Source organism: Pleuronectes platessa, chromosome 21, assembly GCF_947347685.1.
Source record: "Pleuronectes platessa chromosome 21, fPlePla1.1, whole genome shotgun sequence".
Lineage (NCBI taxonomy): Eukaryota > Metazoa > Chordata > Actinopteri > Pleuronectiformes > Pleuronectidae > Pleuronectes > Pleuronectes platessa.
The window spans coordinates 15,475,362-15,495,469 of NC_070646.1; the positions used below are offsets into that span (position 1 = coordinate 15,475,362).

Sequence of the window (20,108 nt, forward strand, 5' to 3'; positions counted from 1 at the left end):
CTGAAGTTCAAAATTCAGTCTTTAATCAAAAGTCGGAACTCAATGTTAAACATCACATTTCAAGTCTATATAAGAAATCTGTCTGGTGATCGGCTCCTGTGAAGGGGTCAACATGGCAGATGTCCCTGCATATTTGATTTGGTCTATGTTTTTACACCAGGTGCCCGTCGTGACAAATGCTGGATCAAACCACCAATCTGGAAACAATCTGCTCAACCACCTGAGCCCCAGAGATAGAGATGAACGTATTTGTGAAAATGTGAAAGGGTCAGTAGTTTATGAGTAAGTAGGGAGCATGTTTTGAAACATTAAGCTCATTTGCATAGACCCCTGTGTGATAGGATGTGGGGAGGTCCTCTGAATGGAGGGCAACTGAGTCGGTCTCCGCACAGCCTGTGTTTCAGTGGGTAATATGATAGCTATTTAACCCTGCGACCCCTGACGCTGTCAGACACAGAGCAGCCTTTACAGCCTGAACTTCAATAAGCATGACTCACTCCACAGCTTCATTTTCATTTAATCCTGACGTACACACATTTACAGGAATCATAAACAAGTCTTCAATGAGTCATTCTATTACTGCTTTATAACTATACTACCATGTATTTACAGATTGAATAGATAAATGTTAACACATATGATATCAGTTTTTTATTTATTAATTGCCAAGAAAATTCTGTCACAGTTTATTTCAGTTGTTTCACTTAATCTTCTCTAAGCAACATTTTAAAACCAATAGATGTTAAATGTAAAATTATGTAAAAGAGAAAAAAACAGCAAGACCTTAATTGGCCTGATAAAGACCCTGACTTCATTTTGCATGATTCATTTATCATCAAAGAAGTTGGTGATTCATTTTCTGATGATCAACTAGTGATTCATTTGAATAACTTAACAATGGCACTCAATGCAGGAAATTGTGTTTATAGGTAATTAATTCAACAATCAATCGCAACATTTGAATTTTAACTACCAAGGTAAAACTGTTAGTGATTGGTAAGGCCTGATGGCTCTCAAGCATCATGTTGATATGCAATGTGGAGTTCCACATGGGTCCGTTCTTGGTCCACTTCATTTATTACTAGTAGACCACATCTTCCACAGACACCTCACAGTTGAGAAGCTGGAACAAGGCCTTCATAACTTCTCGGGTGTGGAAAGTTTTTTGGTCTCTTTTGAGAGAACTGTCAAGATAGAAAGATAGAAATTTACAGACAGAAAATATGTGTTACAAAGTTTTGTGTTGTCATTGGCTATTAAAACCTCCATTAACACACATAGTCAATCTGATGAGTTATATGTATAGGGTAAAATAACAGACACTACTTATGTCGTATAAAACATCCATTCGAATTGCAAATTTCACCATCTCTCCCCTCCTCTCTAATGAGACAAAGCTTTCCTGAATTCTGAGCGGATGTCTGTTTTGAATCAAATTTCTTGTTTAACCCTTTGTTAAACTTGTTCTCCAAAGGTTTTTCTCCATTGTATTCTAACCAGTCTTTGACCGTGTGGCTGTGCAAGTGAGGGTGGGGTGTATGTGCTACTTTGATCAAATGTGTAGGATGAAGACAAAGGAAAATATACAGAAAAAGAATCATTAAAGAACTGCAGGTCAGATCCACCCCTGCTGCACCCTAAAAATGCTCCATAGCAGTCATAGCAACAACAGCTGGTATCGATAAGGCAGCTATGTCAGTGTTTGTGTGTCTGTGTGTGTGTGTCTGCGTGTCTGTGTGTGCGTGTGTGCGTGCATGTGTGTGTGTCTGTGTTTTAAACTATTTTGCCAGAATCATGAGAGGACAGGGTTGGCTGACGGCCATCAGTCCCTGTTCTACATCAGACAGTCCTTCCATCAGGAAGTTTAAAAACAGCTGTGTTTGCTCAATCTTATTTCAGTGTGTCATACAGTCTATAGATATCACCATGTTATACTAAAGGACATGTGGGTTTTAAACAGATCGTTAAATCAGTGACATAGTAGGAAGGCTCATATGGAGGTTCACGAGGACAGTCCAGCAGCAACATACAGATAACTCAGTCCTTGTAAAACTTGTTCAGGGAGATACTTTGATCCATCTGTCACAGAACCATGACTCTTTCGCTAAAGAACACATTTTGTAGGTTTTCTCAACAGGGAACTGAGGAGTTTGTGTGTCAAACAAAGGTTGAACTGGTTAACTGTTGTATTGTTGTATTGTTAATTTGACAATTTTTTTGAATATTATCTATAAAAACCTTTGACCCACCGCAGATAATATGATATTTAGATGAGCAGTTGTATGTTCCATCCACTTTATCACCATAATAATTATGCTCCGAGTCGTATTTAAAGATGATAGGTTTTGCTGCCGTGTATAATGTTTTTGATACGGCATTAATTGAAACCTTAGGGAATAGAAAATGTCTAATGGTACCAGCATGTACAAATATAAAACACCAGCTTGCCATCTAGTGGTTTGTATACCATATAACACTGCTTGTAGAAGAGTGTGAACAGAACAGAATCTTATCTCTTTCTTCTTTTAGTTGCCACAGAACCCAACGATGATGGTCAAAGGATTTTCCCACTTGTGTTTCAGCTAGCTTTTGAGTCCCCGTCTTGTAGTCCTTTTATCCACTATGTGAAATAAACTCTTGACGGGCAAACATGTAAAAGTTACTAGTGCTGACCCATCTTGCCATTTACATACACATATAAACTCTATAGCTACACCAAGTGTGTAATCCGTCACTGTACACTATAACCTTATTAAGGATTAAACATTTGCTCAAATAGATTAGCCTCTATGCAATTACGTATACTTTTTATAAGCATCTGTGGAGCTCCATCATCCAGATCTAATGTAGCCCATGAGCAAATGCTACGTTTAGATGCTGTCTAAAAATGTTTGCTTCGATGCTTCTTTGTAACTGGTAAGTCAAAATCTCAATTATCAGCCTTATGTTGTCCTTGCATGTGAGCAAATCAATATCTGATTGGCTTCTGAAGTGCCTTTGTCTTGTCAAAAAAAGTGACTTACTCACAGTACTAACAATACATTCGACAATTCGTAGGAATATTAGTTTTATAATAATTTTTTGAAGTAAACAATTTGCCTGAATAAGTTTTTTTCAAAATATGTTCAATTAAGTATGTATTTGTTTAAAACAATAGAGCTATAATTACTCAGAGTAACTTAAATGTGTTCCTTACTGAATCAGGAATTGTGCATGGGTTGACATAAAATTGGCCCCTATGTATTTTTATGCTCCTTCATGGCGCAGATTTGGAAACTCCTACGAGCAGCCCTTCTGCTGACTATGAGCGCGATGCTCAGAACATGGAGAGAGAGAGCTGTGGTTGCAGGATTCCCTGTTACCAGTACTGGGCGATGATGGGGGGGACAAGAGGGAGAGTGACGGAAGAGACGTAGGAAACAGGGAGAGACTAGGGACATTTTGGATATGTAAATGTGTGTGTCATCTTCACAACAAGTCTTGTTATTTTTTTATAAACTGAGCTAGTGGGAAAATGAAGATGCTGAACAGAAGAGGCCCCAGATTGGAGCCTTGGGGAACTCCGCATTACATTTTGTCCACTCAGATGTGGACAAAATGCAGAAGATAATTCATGTGGGATTCAAACCAGTTAAGTGCTCTGGCAGAATGTCCCACACAGTTGTGGAGGTCGGATGCAGCACTGAGATCCAATTAAACCAAATTGTTGGGGATGAAAACTGAGGTGCAACGTTGAGGCTTACGAGCAGCACTTGAAGGCGTCATGGGCGCGCAGCTGATAACAGGGACGTGCTGTGGTTGTTGCGACAGCGCTGCCACGTCCGAGGATCCTCTGCTGCGGCTCTGAGCAGCGGGATGGGCCGGTGCCGGGCGGAGATGGGGGGATGACGAGTGGGAGTGACCGAGGAAACGCTGAGGAGAGGAGGCAGGAAAGAGGAAACACGTAGAGACGCGACACACCAGCGAAAAAGAGCCTGCGCGCAGCTCCAGCTTCAAGGAGCGTCCGCTGCCTCCTGGAGAAGCCTGGCCGCCGGAGAGCTCCATTGTTCGGACACACACAGGCTCGATTCTCCGGGTCCCTCCCACCCACTCCGGTTCTGGACGAAGGGGGTCACCCATGCAAAGCGTGTGGAGGATGGAGGAATTTGTGACCGAAGAGGAAGAGCCATGGTACGACCAGCAGGACCTGGAGCAGGGTAAGACCAGACACAACAGCCTATCCCCCTGCATGCGACCGCAGCATCCACACGGTGTCAGCTGCACGCGCCGGCCGGTCAGCTGGCCCTGCACCCAACAAAGGCCCTCTGTCCCGGGGGGAGAGGAGAGCGACCCGTCCGGTGCGAGTCTCTCCTCGGTTCCACTGAGATCACTCCAACATTGATGTGGTGGTTTCCTCCGTGCAGGCGACGCTTGTTTGACAACAATGCATTGACAGCACGCCAAGCTGGGCCTTGCATTGCAAAGACAGCACCGGGCGCATCCTCGTGTTATCAGGCTCTGAACCACGGCTGCAGTCTATGGATCATGTTTAAAAAAAAGTGAAATATAGTGTTTTGCTGTGATGCAAATATTATTCAACGAATCGATTAGTTGATTAAAACGTCATCAAATTCGATTTGCTTTATTTCACTCTTCAAGATCCGTCTTTGGGTTGTTGTAAAATCGGAGGTCCCTTGTATTCAATGTGAATCTTTTACAATTTCATTATACAGGGACCAATTGTGTGCACGTCATCAGAGTTTATCGATTATTCTAAGGGCACTTACCTTAATTTTGGCATCAAGCAAATGAGAACTGAACTAAAAAGTATGTGTAGTAATGAATCATCTGAATGCAATGGATGGATGATTGAGTATATTTGGCCAAAATGGTCATCATGACAAAAATTTTGATATCAGTCGATGTCAATAATTATCAGGATTAATGTCAAATTATTATTTCTTAAAAAATTAAGGACAGATTTTTGCTCCTGATGAATGATTAACAGCATAACATTTTACAAATCCGATGTATATTAATTAAGGGTTATATGTATCTGCTGACTGTGCTTAAACAATGCATAAGCAGTATATTGATTTAAATTGAACCTTTTGCTATTAATTAAAATTATATTGCAATAATTATCGCTGTTGTTTAATGCCCTGCCCCATTTTATAGTCTATATGAACACACTTAGGAAGCTGGAGCCATCAAATGTTTTTGCCTGAAAACCAACCATCAAAATTGTTTTCTGTCTGAGGATCAGTTCATTAATCGAATGATCTTTTAACGGATCTGCTTTAATTATTCTCTTTTGCACAGGAAAAACCTTCCAGCAGGAGGCTTTCATTGTGGAGTCTTTGTCTTATAAATCTAATTCGGAGTCAGTTAATTGATCTGTATCATTCCATGAAGGCTTCCGGCTCTGCATGGTCGCATTATACTGGATGTAAAATCTGCAGTAGCTGTACAAGTGACTGTCCACATTCAACTTTGTTATTCACAGTCCTACAATGTATTTTTGGAAAAGACTATCCTTAAAAACATTTTCCATATTTATCTAATCATTGATGCAAAATGGCTTTCATCACATTTCTCTTATGCCAGATGGACTTGGTATCTCCCGATTTCCATATACATGTTAAAGGAATCTACTGGTAACCAGTCACATAGGAAAATATTTTAGATGAGGTCACATTGACTATATCCACTGGCCAGATTATCACCGGACTCATTGTGGAAATTTAAATCACCATGTACAATATTTTGATGTGCATGACTTGCAGTCTTAAATCCAGCTTAAATCCAGTCAGTTAATATGATTTTGTCGTGAATTTATGATCGATCTCAGGAGCAATTTTACTTTGTCAACAAATGACTCATCAGTGTTCAAAGACACCCAAGGACTCATTTGTGTCCTCTTCATCACTTATTTAATTTCCAGTCTCTTCATCTCCCATTCACTTGCTCCTGCCAAGTAACTCTAATGGTACCTTTCCCTTGGCTGAGGTGGCATGGTGCTGATGCAGAGATTTTACTTAACTAGAAAGACACATGCGCGCACAAACATGTCTACAGCCATGATGCCACGGATTTGTCAGACATCTTCATTCCTGTGCACCTGGGGATAAAGATAGATCTTCTTCAGTCGTCTTTATTTTAGGAGATGGTGAAGGGGAGAGGTGAGCAGGGCTGAAATTGAAAGTCAAAATGGCTGGTGTAGAGATGAGCAGTGTCTTCCCATCGAGAGCTGTGTGTTTGATGGAGCAGAGAGGATGTCGGACCTCGTCAGAGTGCTGACCGCCCGAGCTCATCTTCAGTGGTGTGACATTTCAGGAAGCCACATGCCCTTCAGAGAGAGACGACACCTTATTGTACCTTGTTGTCATGCAGGAATCAGCATTTCAACAGCAAGCACTTCATCAATAATGGGATTCAAGTGCTTTGTGAAGGACATCTAGACAACAGCAACTTGAGACAAAAAAAATAAGATTTAGTTCCTAAAATAAAAGCATGTCTGTATAGTAGTCTGGATAGTTTATCAAGTGTTTCCCCCTAAACCATTCAGTCCTCTATAAAGATACTGCAGTACTTTGAAATCAGTTTTTAAAAAGCAGGAAGGAAGCCAGTATAAAGATCTGACCACTATCCTGGTCAGCTGCTGCTGTCTGATCGATACAGAGACCTGTAAACACACATGTTAGGGTCACAGTACTAATTCCCATCCTTCAAGTAGCATTCAAACCAGTCAAGTGCTGTGCCAGAATCACTTAACCAGTTTTCCAGTTTGTCCAGTAACACGTTGTAGTGGAATGTAACACGGTGGTCCAATAATACTAGGACTGAAATACTGCCATCGGCTGTGTTTCATTGGATGTTTTGTTGATATTGCCTTTTTTTTAAATGTGTGTATTGATTTAGTGGACTGAAATAAAACACAGAAATGATCAGATAGAGCGTAACCAGTCACCACAGCTTTATAAATGTTATATCTCTTATGAAGTGTGTCCCCTTTGTAGTGTGTTGGTTCCATCACATGCTGACTCAGTCCATAGTTAACAACATAGTTATTACTAACTCTGCCTATCATGATAGTTTTCAGACCTTTAGAGAAATCAATAAAAAGGTTAGATCCGATCCAAAGATAAATGATTTTTTGGCCACAGAAAACAACATATAAATATTTTCTGGTACCACATTCTGATTTTGTTATGTTGTATTCATGGTAAACTTTAAAAGGATGTATTTTAAAGATGCAATTGACAAGTCTTGATTTAATTTTGGTATATTTGATTGCATTACCTTAGGCCACAAATTATCATACATTTTTTAATTAAATATAACTTTAATTATCCACGCATGAATAGCTAAATCCAGCAGCTCACATTTCAAACACTGAAACCAAGAGCAAGTGCAGGCATGTTATTAGGATGCTTCCTTGTTTGGGCCTATTGTGTGTTAGCTGGAGCTTCCGCTGGCTGATGAAAGAGCAATGAATGCACTACGTGGCTCGACCAGCTCAGACTGGAGGCTTGTTGGCTCCACTTGCGTCCGACAAGAAGCTTCCTCCACTCTTGGAATGGTCCTGTTGCAGCTTAACAAATGCTCACGACACCCAAGGACAGAGTCATGGACCATAACATATTGCTGCATAGGAGCAAATCATACAGTGCATTAGGGCAGTTTATAATAAAAGAACCACCCTCATCTATATAGCAGTAGATTCATTTCTGGCCACTGTATCTCGTTTCTATTTGGAAGTCTGGTCTCCAACACAGGAAAAGGGGAAGAGAAGACGCCTTGTTTTCCACATTCCAATGAATCTCAAGGGTGATGTGCACCTTTCCAATACAGCTCTATCTGTGGAAGACATTACCGGTTACAGTATAATATGCCTGTCTATGTACACACATATACCCTTGGATTCTTACAATAATCAATAGTAAATGGGGATTAAAAGCTAAAGTCGCCTGGTTCTCACTGTGTGCAGCTCTCTTAGCGTGCAAATCCTCTCCCAGCTGGTTGCAGCTGCTCTTCTGGTTCATGCAGGAAATGTATTCTTCATTCATGATGTGTTTACGTCTGTGTTGTGGCCTCACTGCTTTCATCGTGTGTGCGTCAAGCCTCGTGTCTTTGGAGACAAATTAAACTCAAAATGGTCACAAATGTGTATGATGGTATATAGTAATGAAAAGTGTGTTTGTGTTCCAATTCATGTTTCACACACTGATACCAAGCCATTAGAACAAAAGTAAAACACATAAACAAATGTTAACATTGTAAATAGGATATTCATATTCTATCAACAGAGTTTTAGTCACAACTTCACTGATGTGATCGTTTTTGTGTCTCCAGCTGCACAGGAAATGAATGTTGCGTTTACGTGCTTGTGGAGAACTGGGACATCTGGCCTTCGTTTACATTCATATTTATTTATCTATTCAGCCACTGAATAATTTGGTCACAAATTTACTTTTTTGTGAACCAGAGCTACTAACTGAAACCAACAAAGCTACCAATTAACCAGCAACCTAGCTAACTGAAAAGATCATACCATTGTAGATTATATATAAAGATAGAAAACATGATTGCTTCTCAAAAGTGAAGCCATAGCCTCTTGATTGCCCCCTATTGGCTGGCTGCAGTAAAGGTCATAAACCCTCCATGTTAGCAGATAGTGCAATGTCAGTTTATTTAGCTGAAAAGGGTAGCTGGGTCCAAATGCACAAAAAAGTGGCGTTCATATCCGGAGTATTTTGGCTTCCTGTGTGGATAGTGGGAGGAAGTGGAGAAACATTGTCCATCTCTATATACAGTTAATGGATCAAATCAATTAACACATAAAACCTAGAGGGAATAAAACAGCATTAAAGAAAGAGTTAATGGCTCAAAGCAGTCAGTAATACAAGCCAGGAGTCTCCAGACATATTGATCAGTAATTATAGATAGTCCACACTGTTCAATGAGTAGTTGATATTGTCCACTGATCAGGATTATAGAGATCATCCTTCCAGATTATCAATGTAGTCCATGCCGTGTTCAAATACATGTCTGTAAACCAAAGATGTTCAGTCAGTTAGCTCCAACTGTAGATACCATCACATGCTAATATATTTATGTGCACATATATTTATCAATCTGTAAAAATATAGAAAAATGAAATGTCACAAATATTTTTAGACATTAGATCTTTCATCATGCAATAATACACATTTTGAGGCTAATTTCACTGCATAGGCAGGTCGGTAGGGAGCAGACAGATATTTGTGTGTGGCAAGTATTGACTTGCTAAGTAGTTTGCTTGTGCAGTGAGCTGTATCGATTGGCCCTCCTCCCCTCTCTCAATCTCAGTCTGTTTTCATCCTTCTCTTGCTCGCTCCTCCCCCCTTCCTTCTGGTATTCTCCTCTCCCTGATGCTTTTGACTGTGCAGCGTTCACTCAGGCAGCTAAAGAGAAGTCCACATCTGGATTTGAACATTAACTGCTTTTGTTTTCTTGGCGGTTTCAGACTAGCCCAAGGTCGGATAGGATTTGAAGGGCTTGTTGCATATCCTCTTAATAAAGAAGAATAGCTAGAATGGTATAATCAGTAGAGTGCACACTTCCACCAAGGCTTGACAGTCCCCTTAAATTCAATTAAACTGCACCAAATAGCAAATGCTTATAGTTATGTGTCTAATGGTCCTATTTTTTTCCATCAACATCCATTGATTTCCCCCAGGAACGTGGTTAAAATGTAAGTGTCCTGCAATGTTAAAGCAAGTGAAAATATATTTCTGGATCCCCCCCTGATCTGAATCTGAATGTACACAGTCATATATAAACCCATCTCCAAAAATGCCTAAATGTTCTTCAAAATCCATGAATTCTTCCCTGAGAAAAAAAAAAATGCCAAACAATCTTGAAAGGCTAACAAAAGCGGTGAAAGAAATCCTTGTTCTGGCCCTTTATCTGGATCTGTACCAAAATGTAATGGAATACTCGCTGACCGATACCACATCCTTCCACTAAGTTTCATGGAAATCTATTTGGTTGTTTTTGTGTCGGCTTGCTTACAAACCAGTGGACAGGGGTGAAAACATAACCTCCTTGGCAGAGGTATAAATTCTTAGTTGATTTACAGAGGGAATGCTCCGGTCAGCTGGATGAACCAAATCTAAACAAGATATCTACTTTCAATTGCTTATGTCTCACTGAACGGCCATTTGCACAAGAGTTTATCTCATGACAAATATACCAAAGATGAGATGCATGAGAAGGAAATAATTAAGAATGATCTGGAAATCCAGAAAGAGTGCTTTTTATATTTGTGTCGCCTTGAACTCCTTCATGGTTATGCTGATACGGTTTCCTGGGCAGCATGAGTGATGTTAGTTCCACGCTTTGAGCTGCACAGTATACCCGCAGAGCCTGTCCATTGAACTTGTCCTAACAGAATGAAGGCTTTCTGGACTCGCTCCAGCGACCAGTCAGGATCCATTCAGTGGCACCTGAGCTTGGCCCCGCAGGAATTCATTATACCATCACTACAGAGGGAGGGTGAATTAGTCCATATGGAGCTGTTGAACCTTCTGCTCATTAGTCTAATTGAGGGAGGTGAGGACAGGCCTTGCAGGAAGAAGAGGATCAGAGTTTCAAGAAAATTGCAGTGACAGAAAACTGATGACTGAGGCGACTACAAAACTAGAGCGGGACCAATATGAAAACTTTAACTTTACAGAATGAACAATGAAGAAAAGGTGTGAATTTATGTTTACATTCTAAACAAATTTCAAGTTCTATATGTTTACTAGTGAATATGTATTTTTTCTGTCTATATCCATATTTTGGCCTGTTGCTTATGCTAAGCAAAACCAATAGACACCGGCTCTTGTAGTCGCAGGTTGTCGCAAATTCAGGTGCATTTTTTAACTAAATTTTTGAATAAGTATTTAACTTTTCACTTTTTCCTCTTTTCCCACGTTTTTTTTACATTAAAACAGCAGCTTCCAAATTACTCTGATGGTTCACTGACTTGGAATATAGAGAATGGTGCCACTTTCATTCCCACTACTCACCCTAAACGTCTGTCCTTGCTTTATGTCATTTTAGTCGCAGATTAAATTGTCAGAATCAGGCCCAGCAGGTTCAGGAAGCCGGGGATCCTGGGTAAATCAGACAGTTCAGTCTCGCTTCATTTCAGTGAGTGGGACGACACAGTCAGTGCTCCTGTCAAAACATTGATAGACTTTGTTTTTTCTTTACATGAAATCCACTTCTACGCTTGGACACAGAGCCCAACTGACTTAATTTCCACATGTGACTGTAGAGGGCGCTGTTGCTCAGTAAGAGTTGCATAGTGTTGCTTTAAGAAGTTGATATTGTGAATTTGTTAGCAAAGGTGTCTATCTAATCTACAGCTGATGTGGAACAGCTTTGACTTTCAATATCTGGTGCTTTAGTGGCTAAACACTTCACTACGTTCACCAGCATGCCGGTAACTTTGTCTCATAGGACAGAGGAGCTTCAGTCTGCAGTGGGAGGTAAATGTTGCAGTGATGCAGGTCAGGAGTGGCTGGAAGCTGCTGTAGACCTGGCCTCTGTCCTAGTGTTCACTATTAATCTTTAAAGACAGAGCCAGGGCTGTACGAGAGGATGACTTCATCGGCTGCTCGCTCTCATTTCTCGTTTTCTTTTTGTGAGGTCACAAAACCACATTTTGCTGTGTCACACCCAACGATGAAAGCTATCAATACTGCCGAGTCAGAGCACAGTTAGAATACAGACAGATGACGTCTTTATTTCAGAGGTGGATTTGTCGGGGCTGAAAAATGTTGGAGCAATAAAAGGTTGGTGACGTGACAGAAATTCACCGTCACTGACATTTATTGAACACAGTGGATGTACGTTGAATCTCAGTCTATTCCTAAGTGTCTCTCAAAATCAGGATTGGGTTTTATTTCCAAGCAGGTTTACATATACACCGAATTTGCTGAGGTGTATTTGTGGTATACAAATATAACAAAATTATAGAAATAGAAAACAAAAAATGAATATAAAAAATACTATAAGCTCCTGGGGATAGACTGTGCAATATGTTGAAAGTAAGTACTAATGAGTGGATTTGGCAAAGTACAGTTAGACCGTTATTTGCCAAGTTAAAGTCAAAATTTTATGTTGGCACCAGACTCTGACCTTCATATTCAGTCACCTGCAGGGAGACGTGCTGCAGGGAGGATCGCTGTCTGTCTTTCGGCTCCCTCAGTTCTATAATTGAACAGACCAGTGCAGACTGAGATGGACCCTTTATTAATTCTGTTCCAGACCCTGTTATAACGTGGCTTAGAATAGAGCAACGTGCTCTATTAAACCTGACAGCAGGTCATCTAAATTGTACGGCTGGCGTCTGTGAGATTAGCTTCTCCCTCTTTTCCTGTCCTCTGAAACCATTTCCTTTTTCACAGTTGTGAAAAGGGAAAGAGGATTACATATTCATACTGCTGCCTCTGGTCTTCATCCCCCCCCCCCCCCCCCCCCATCCGTCCGTCCTCTCCTTTCACACTTTGTATCCATCTTCAACATCTACAACTTTCTTCTTTAGATGTTCTTCTTTCACCTGTGACCGGTTTAGTATCTAGGACTTTTCTAAATCAATGCTCATAACCGGGCCACAACACAGCGGTGCAATTATAATCCCAACATCCATCTTCAATTCATAATTCAGTAAGGCGCACCTTTAATTCACTCCATGTTTACTGTTGGCTCTATAGCTTTGAGCAAACACTCTTTTGAAAATACAAACTCTAGACAAATTGTCATTTATTCGCGGGCCCATCAGATTGGGCTGGTTTCTTCATATTGCTCTCTATTTCTGTCCAGACCTCCACTTGGCGGCAGAGCTGGGAAAGACTCTCCTGGAGAGGAACAAGGAGCTGGAGGACTCCTTGCAGCTGATGTACATCACGAATGAAGAGCAAGTGCAGGAGATTGAGGTATGAATGACGAGTCCTGTCGAAGCAGAAAGGAGCTTTTCCTGATTTTCAACAGTTCCCATTATCCCCCGCTCCTTTATGATGTCCTCAAATTAGGTATTTTGTTATTGTCTTGATTGAGAGACCCCTTGTGCCCGAAGTTACATTTGGTAAGACGGTTGGAAGCTTTACTAAAAAGGGTCATTCTCCACAAATCTTCATACTCTAAGAAATATAACGACATCTACTAGGGAAGGACAAGACAACCATGCAAACTGTTGCTTACTTGAATGGTACAATTTTGTAATTCATATGTAATTTGATGACTTTGTAAAAGTGGAGGTTTTAAATCCCTTGAATCTTAGAAACAGTAACTGGTCTCAACTCAAATCTGTAGGTCCATTTATTAGCTTATTAGGGTCTTCCAGTATTATCGCATGACCTTCAGAGAACAAGAAGAAGAAGAAACAAATTATATGTACTTAAAAAGAATATATGAATAATAATATAGGGAGCTCAGCCAAATTCCAGTAACATCCAGAGAAGGCTCTTCTTCCCTCCTGGCTGTTCTTCTACTACAAATGTTGTAACTCTGAAGATTTGTGTGTTGCATTTACTGCCTGCAGTTGTATTCACAAAGCCTGTGTGTGTGTTTGTGCTACAGTACCTATCAAAGCAGCTGGATGTTCTGCGGGACATGAACGAGCAGCATGCCAAAGTGTACGAGCAGCTGGACGGGACGGCCCGAGAGCTTGAACACACCAACCTCACTCTTGTGACAGACAGCAAGACCTCGCAGCAGAAGATCGAGAGGTGAGAAGGGACCGTGGGATTTCCTGTCTCTTCTGTCTCATCCTCCCTCTTCCTACTTCCTAAATGTTTCCTCTTCCTCCTGGGCCAGATTAACAGGGACCATTGATACTCTGCAGAACCAGGTGGAGTCCCTTTCGGGGCAGGTGGAGCAGCTACGCTCCATGGAGCAGCTCCGTGTCAGGAGGGAGAAGAGGGAGCGACGCAAGACCATCCACTCGTTCCCCTGCCTGAGGGAGCTCTGCACAGCACCCAGGTTCTTGTTTCTGGCAGTTTATAAAATGGTTATCTTTAGGAAAACAGGCCTGATATATATTTGTGTCATGTTTCCAGGTATGAGGATGAGTTTGTAGTGGGCAGGGCTGAAAGCTTTACCGTGGAGGCCAAGCTTCCACCGTTTGAAGAGGAGAACCAGCACCTGAGGGAGGCGGTGTCGGCCCTGCGTGCAGCCGTGCGCACCGAGAGGGGGCGGAGAGAGGGTGTGGAGAGGGAGTGCAACCTCCTGCTTTCGGAGTATTCGCGGCTGCAGATGCGAGTGCAGGTGAAGAATCATACATGACGTCTGTTTGGAAAACAAAACCCTGCCAGAACAGACATCAGCTCCAGACGTCAGCTTCCACAGCTTCACATAATGACACCGACTGGGTGGACACCATCAATTTGCTTACACAAGATATTCCCATTTTTCCTATGAAGCCATTTTATGGACAAAATATATATATATACACAATATAAACTTTTTTCCCTTGTAAATGCAGCAAATGCATACTGCGTAATACATTAAATACCCCCATGATATAAATTGTATGTCTATATACTGTCTAAGTTCTCTAATTATTCTCTACAAGGACATAACAAATAGGGTTACTGATGAGGCTGCAGCATCCCCTATTGGTGAGGGGCTGTAACTGCATGGCCCACAAAAGTTGATTCAATGAATATAGAAAAACCACAACTTTCATTACATTTGATTTTCCAGAGTAACACTTGGAGAGCAGAATAGTACACATAAGATTTAATTTCATTTTAGAGCATTCAGTGATGTAGATCTATAGCACAGTATCAGATTGGTGATCATTCAACACTTTAATTTGCTTATACAATACAAAGTTTTGCAAAGATTGCTAATTCAGCATTAAAGCTGTTACATTCTGTAGTTTATCATAATGATAACTGATCAAATGATTTTGTGCGACATCAAATTGATCCCCCATAGATTAGCATTAGCCAATTTTGCAGTTTTATAGGTTTATAGTTTTTTTTCTACTTTAAACACAATGCATTATCTTTCTCTGTGTTTTTGGCCACGGTAGCTTATCTGTCAGGAGAATCTGTTCGTCTCAAGGTAAATTGTGTGTGTCTTTGCTCCCAGGACGCTGAGGGCTGCCACACGAGGGTACGAGAGCTGGAGGTGGAGCTACAGGAGCTGCAGCAGCTACGTCGCGCTCGAACCTTCCTGCTGGGCGGCGAGGATGACGGCGTGAATCTCACCCAGACTGTCCTCAACCGCACGCCGGAGACTGACACCTTCCTGGAGGTGGAGGTCGCGGAGATGGGGGGAGGGGTGAGGGAGGAGACAGAAGGTGGAGGGGGCGTCGGGGGTGCAGCATTACCTGAGTCCAACCCTGTGAGGAAAAGCTGCAGCGACACAGCGCTCAACGCCATCGTGGCCCTCGATGCGTCCGGCCGCAGGAGAGGCAGCTACGCCCTGCACGCCAACAGCGTGAGGAAGAGAGGGATGTCCATCCTCAGAGAGGTGGACGAGCAGTACCATGCCTTACTGGAGAAATACGAGGAGCTGTTAGGGAAGTGTCGTCGCCACGAGGAGAGCCTGTGTAACGTCGAGGTTCAGACTTCCCGACCAGTCTCCCGAGACCCATCCATGAAAGACTGTGCTATGGGCCCCATCCCGGTACCACCGCCAAGTCCTACCCAGTCGCCATCAACCCCTGAAGCCATCGAGAGCATCAGCAAGCAGGTGGATGCGGTGGATAAACGACTGGGACAAAACACGCCAGAGTACAAGGCCCTTTTTAAGGAGATCTTCTCTCGTATCCAGAAGACCAAGATGGACATCAAAGCTACCAAAGCTGTTAAATCTAGCAAATCTGGCAAATCTGGCAAATCTAGTAAACACTAGCGGTTAACTGATTGGTTGATTAGAGAATGGTTATGTGTCTGAGAATAGGTTTAGTGTAAACATTCTTGTAGAGGGCGATATCGGGGGGAAACTGATCAATTTAAGTCTAGTTCACTTTTGCTAAAACCACACTAATATGTTTTTGTTTTTTTAACGCTTCAACCCTCCCACAGATACGCCTGGCGTCCACACTACTCTGGAGTTCGGAAACGCTGCTTGACGGGTTTTATTTTGAAAACTCTGGAGCTGTGTTTTAGTCTGGACGGGAAGAAAGGGAGATGTTTGGAAAAAATGACACAGATATTTACAACTGCTTGCTGATTGGGTCTTTTTGGTCATGACTTAGTTTTAACTAATTCATCAGGCTCTATCACATGAACTTCTGTTAGAAATCAACTGGCAATAGCCTCGGTAACCAGTGTAGAACGCAACATGGATCATCAATTACAAGCGTTGCTGACCCTATTGTATTTGCTAACAGCTGTTGTGCAGTTAAATTCTGTATTTTACAATGATACAACTGTTATCATGAGTACGAGACAAGCTATCATTACAGCAATCGGCGACAATTCCCATGTCCAGCGGGACGAGCATGCCTTCCTGTTTGCACCGGCACACAAGCCCGGTGTATGTGAATGGTCACATGATATGCGTTTTTAGGCGTGTTGGTATGGACGGGGATTAAAACTGATACAGAGCCAGAACGATTGTGCGGACAAAGATCGGTTTTGGTTTGAATAAGTAGGATGTAGCCTTTACCTGAGGTCGAGCAAGACTGCATGGCTTTAATCCAGAATTGAAACCTTCCAGTATACACAAGTATCTGATTAGCATGTAATCAATTTTAGCCCCTGCAGAATTTAGTCAAATGCAGCATATAAAACATGAATGAATCTGTTAAGGACTATAGATCACCCCCTTCATATCATTTGATTCAGTGTTTCTAATTCATATATCCTGGCTTCCCTGCCTTAATACCGTTAAGGCAAATACTACACCACAATAACACAATAACAGCAACATGCCCGTGATGCTCACAACTGCATGAACGCTAAGGCTAAACGAGAAAATTGCATTAGGAACATGAGTGGAAATCTAAAATAAGCATTAAATTGAACTAGTAGATTTGTTATTATAGTGGACTAACATTCGTGTGATTGCATTAAGAAAGATAAATATTGACCCTCTCATATATTGACGCAAATGATGCGTCAATATGTTTGTGTGTGTCTGTCTGTGCCTTTTGTGAAGTAGAATGACATTTTGAGATGTATTTGAAGGAGTTTAATGTTCAAAGCCACTGTCATGCCTGGCTACAGCTAGTAGTGGATTTTCATAGCATAGCAAAAAGCGTGAAATCAGGGGTTGACTCACGATTGGTCGAACATATGTATTGGCGGGACCTTGCTACCGAGGCTCCATCTTCTTATGGCTAATGTGCAGACTCTTGCTGTAAATGCACAAGATGGCAGCCTTCATGTCCGGGATATTTTGGCTTCTGGATAGTCGGAGGAAGAGGAGACGCATTGTCAACCTTTATATACATGTCTCTATGATGCTAAGCTAACCTCCTGCTGGCTGTAGCGTCATGTTTAGCATGCATACATTAAGTGGTATCAATATTTCCTCAGACACCTCTAACTGTCAGCGAAAAAGCAAATAAGCATTTATCTAACTATGTTGCTGAGTCAACACTTGGGCGCGTTCTCCTTTAACTCAAAGACAGCATTTGAGATCACGTGTAAAACGAGGTTGCTAACTGTGAAGCTTCAGAAAAGGCAGACTGGAAATTTTGTTTGCTTTTCGAAATTATACATGTCCCTCTACAGTTTACACTTCAGCTCTCTTGTAGGAACTGCAGTAGGTCTGAATTAGCCTAAATAAACTTGCCCATTGAAATTTATGAAGCATTGCTGTTTATTCACTGTACATTGCAATATCTACAGTATAAGCTGCAAGGAGTGATGCTTCCACTAAATGCTAAAAAGCTGCTGTCTTTTTACGCATATTGTTGTTTTCACCTAGCAGTCTTACCAAACTATAAAACTAACCTGCAACAATTGCCGCATATTGTTGTTTTCACCTAGCAGTCTTACCAAACTATAAAACTATCCTGCAAATATATTGCACCTTTTTTCACAGTATACAATACCTATGCCTTTTTTTCTAAGTAACGTCCTGAAGTATGTACAAGCCTTTGTTATGATGAATGTCACCACAGCTAATATTTTATATCTGATCCCTCTGTTAAATTCAAAATGAAACGAAGCTTGAATCCTTTCCACCGGACACCAGAAGAGGCCCTACATGTGTGTTTTGAAAAAGCATGGATGATATTCTGAAACCTGGTACTGAAGAAACAAGTCTGTTACGTCCTGATGAAGTCACGGTTAATTTACATTTGCTGAAATGTAATTCCTGTGGATATGGTGTACAAAGTGCATTTGAGGTCAATGCTCCGGTCTGCTAGGATGATGCAAGTTGGGGACGAGGGTGGAACATGTGTTAGCGTAGACAAACCAGAGCCCGGCTCTCGAGGTTTCTGTAGCTTAACGTCTCACCAGTTTTGAGGCCTCATCTCTTACATATTTAGTATAACTCATACGAAATTGTGCCTGTGTATTTATTTTCTTGCGTGAATCTCTCTTTTTTTTTACTTTTTCAGTGCCTATATGTGAATGTCACTAACATACTGTCCAAATAAAACCTGTTTCATTTGCTTTACTTACCTGTGAATTATTAGTTGACAATATATTGTTATCAAAGATTACTCTGGTCATGTCATTATTGAACACACTTTTAATAAAGCATTGATATAATGCCCCTTTCGTATTGCATTCACTGTGTCTACACTGAGTGGAGAAATGAAAAACAAGTGGGTGCAGTGCAGCAACTTACTTTATCAATTCAATGTGTGTGTGTGTGTGTGTGTGTGTGTGTGTGTGTGTGTGTGTGTGTGTGTGTGTGTGTGTGTGTGTGTGTGTGTGTGTGTGTGTGTGTGTGTGTGTGTGTGTGTGTGTGTGTGTGTGTGTGTGTGTGTGTGTGTGTCAAAAAGACAAAAGGAGAAGTGTCAAATCGAAAGACATAAAAAATACATTCACTGGGCAGTCTCATGTTTTCCCTCTAGTATGACGAGGCGTTTGTTAAGGCCGTGCAGTGGAACAAAAAAGCAGTCACACACTATCAACAGTGCAGTCATGCACAAATCATGTGTTGTTAATGCGACACCCTGACACAAGCAAGACTTTACCGGCCATTACATTTAAATCTTCCCTCCTTCTTTAAAAAAAAAAAAAACACATAATAAACTTTTCTCTGTGCATGTATCTTTTATTCATATAGAAATTTGTATTATCTTGAAACATCTTTCTTATGAAATATGGTGTTGGAAGACTAAAGGTTAATCCTTAATACTAAATTTCACCTGTTTCTCTGAGCCTTTCTTTCGTCCTTCAGTACAACTCATTTAGCAGACTTGGCAGGCAAACACTCATAGTGTGTTACTAATGGATTTTAATGGACTAGGGACATGGATGTCCATCTGCCCTCTGGCACATCAGGCTAACAAACAGTCACAAGACCTGCAAACTGTTGATGATTCTCACAGGGTATGTGGTCTCTGTGTGTGTGTGTGTGTGTGTGTGTGTGTGTGTGTGTGTGTGTGTTCATGAGAACCATGGTTAGATTTGGTTAGGGGTTAGGTATTTAGTTGTGACAGTTAGGATGAGGGACGTTACTGTGTCCAGGGTATCAGGGCCCGAGCACCGGACAGAGTGAGACAGGGTGAGTGCCTATCGAAATTGTAAGGATTATTATTTTTATTTTTTTTCCAGGCAAATGAATTGGCTTTTTGAGGGGTTCAACATGCTCAAATTCTTACCAAAATTTGCAGAAAATTTGAAAGTGGTGAACATTTACGTATTCTGGAGGAGTTTTCAGAGGGCGTGGCAAAATGGCTCAACGTGCCCCCGAAAACCCCTGGAACGTGTGCACATTGACCGATCTTAAGAAAAAGTGATACACAGGTGTATCATGACCAGACAAACAAAAAAGTCGTAGGTGCAATTGGAAAAACGCAACATTAAACCTGATATTCTGCATTTAGTGGCCATTTTGAACATTCATGAGGGAACTGCCTGTGACTCTACTTGGAGGGTTGGTTTTTATATTTGACCCGAACCGAGCAGGAAGAGCCCAAGGCCGAGTACCAAGCCCGCTTCAGTGATCAA

The 20,108-nt window shown here is 41.4% G+C and overlaps 1 protein-coding gene across 1 annotated transcript; it reads left to right on the plus strand.

Moving 5' to 3' along the window:
- Positions 1 to 3,929: 3,929 nt before the first annotated feature.
- Positions 3,930 to 17,871, plus strand: LOC128427163 (cerebellar degeneration-related protein 2-like). Its single transcript, XM_053414262.1, has 6 exons — positions 3,930 to 4,196; positions 12,838 to 12,950; positions 13,594 to 13,742; positions 13,831 to 13,995; positions 14,073 to 14,280; positions 15,112 to 17,871. The coding sequence occupies exons 1-6, from the start codon at positions 4,118 to 4,120 to the stop codon at positions 15,877 to 15,879; spliced, it is 1,482 nt and encodes a 493-aa protein (XP_053270237.1). The 5' UTR covers positions 3,930 to 4,117; the 3' UTR covers positions 15,880 to 17,871.
- Positions 17,872 to 20,108: the final 2,237 nt, after the last annotated feature.

Excerpts from the sequence above, each read along its gene's own strand:
- LOC128427163 (XM_053414262.1), top strand. The coding sequence starts at position 4,118 with ATGCAAAGCGTGTGGAGGATGGAGGAATTTGTGACCGAAGAGGAAGAG. Across the intron at positions 4,197-12,837 it reads CCAGCAGGACCTGGAGCAGG|ACCTCCACTTGGCGGCAGAG; the intron begins GTAAGACCAGAC and ends ATTTCTGTCCAG. Across the intron at positions 14,281-15,111 it reads GGCTGCAGATGCGAGTGCAG|GACGCTGAGGGCTGCCACAC; the intron begins GTGAAGAATCAT and ends CTTTGCTCCCAG.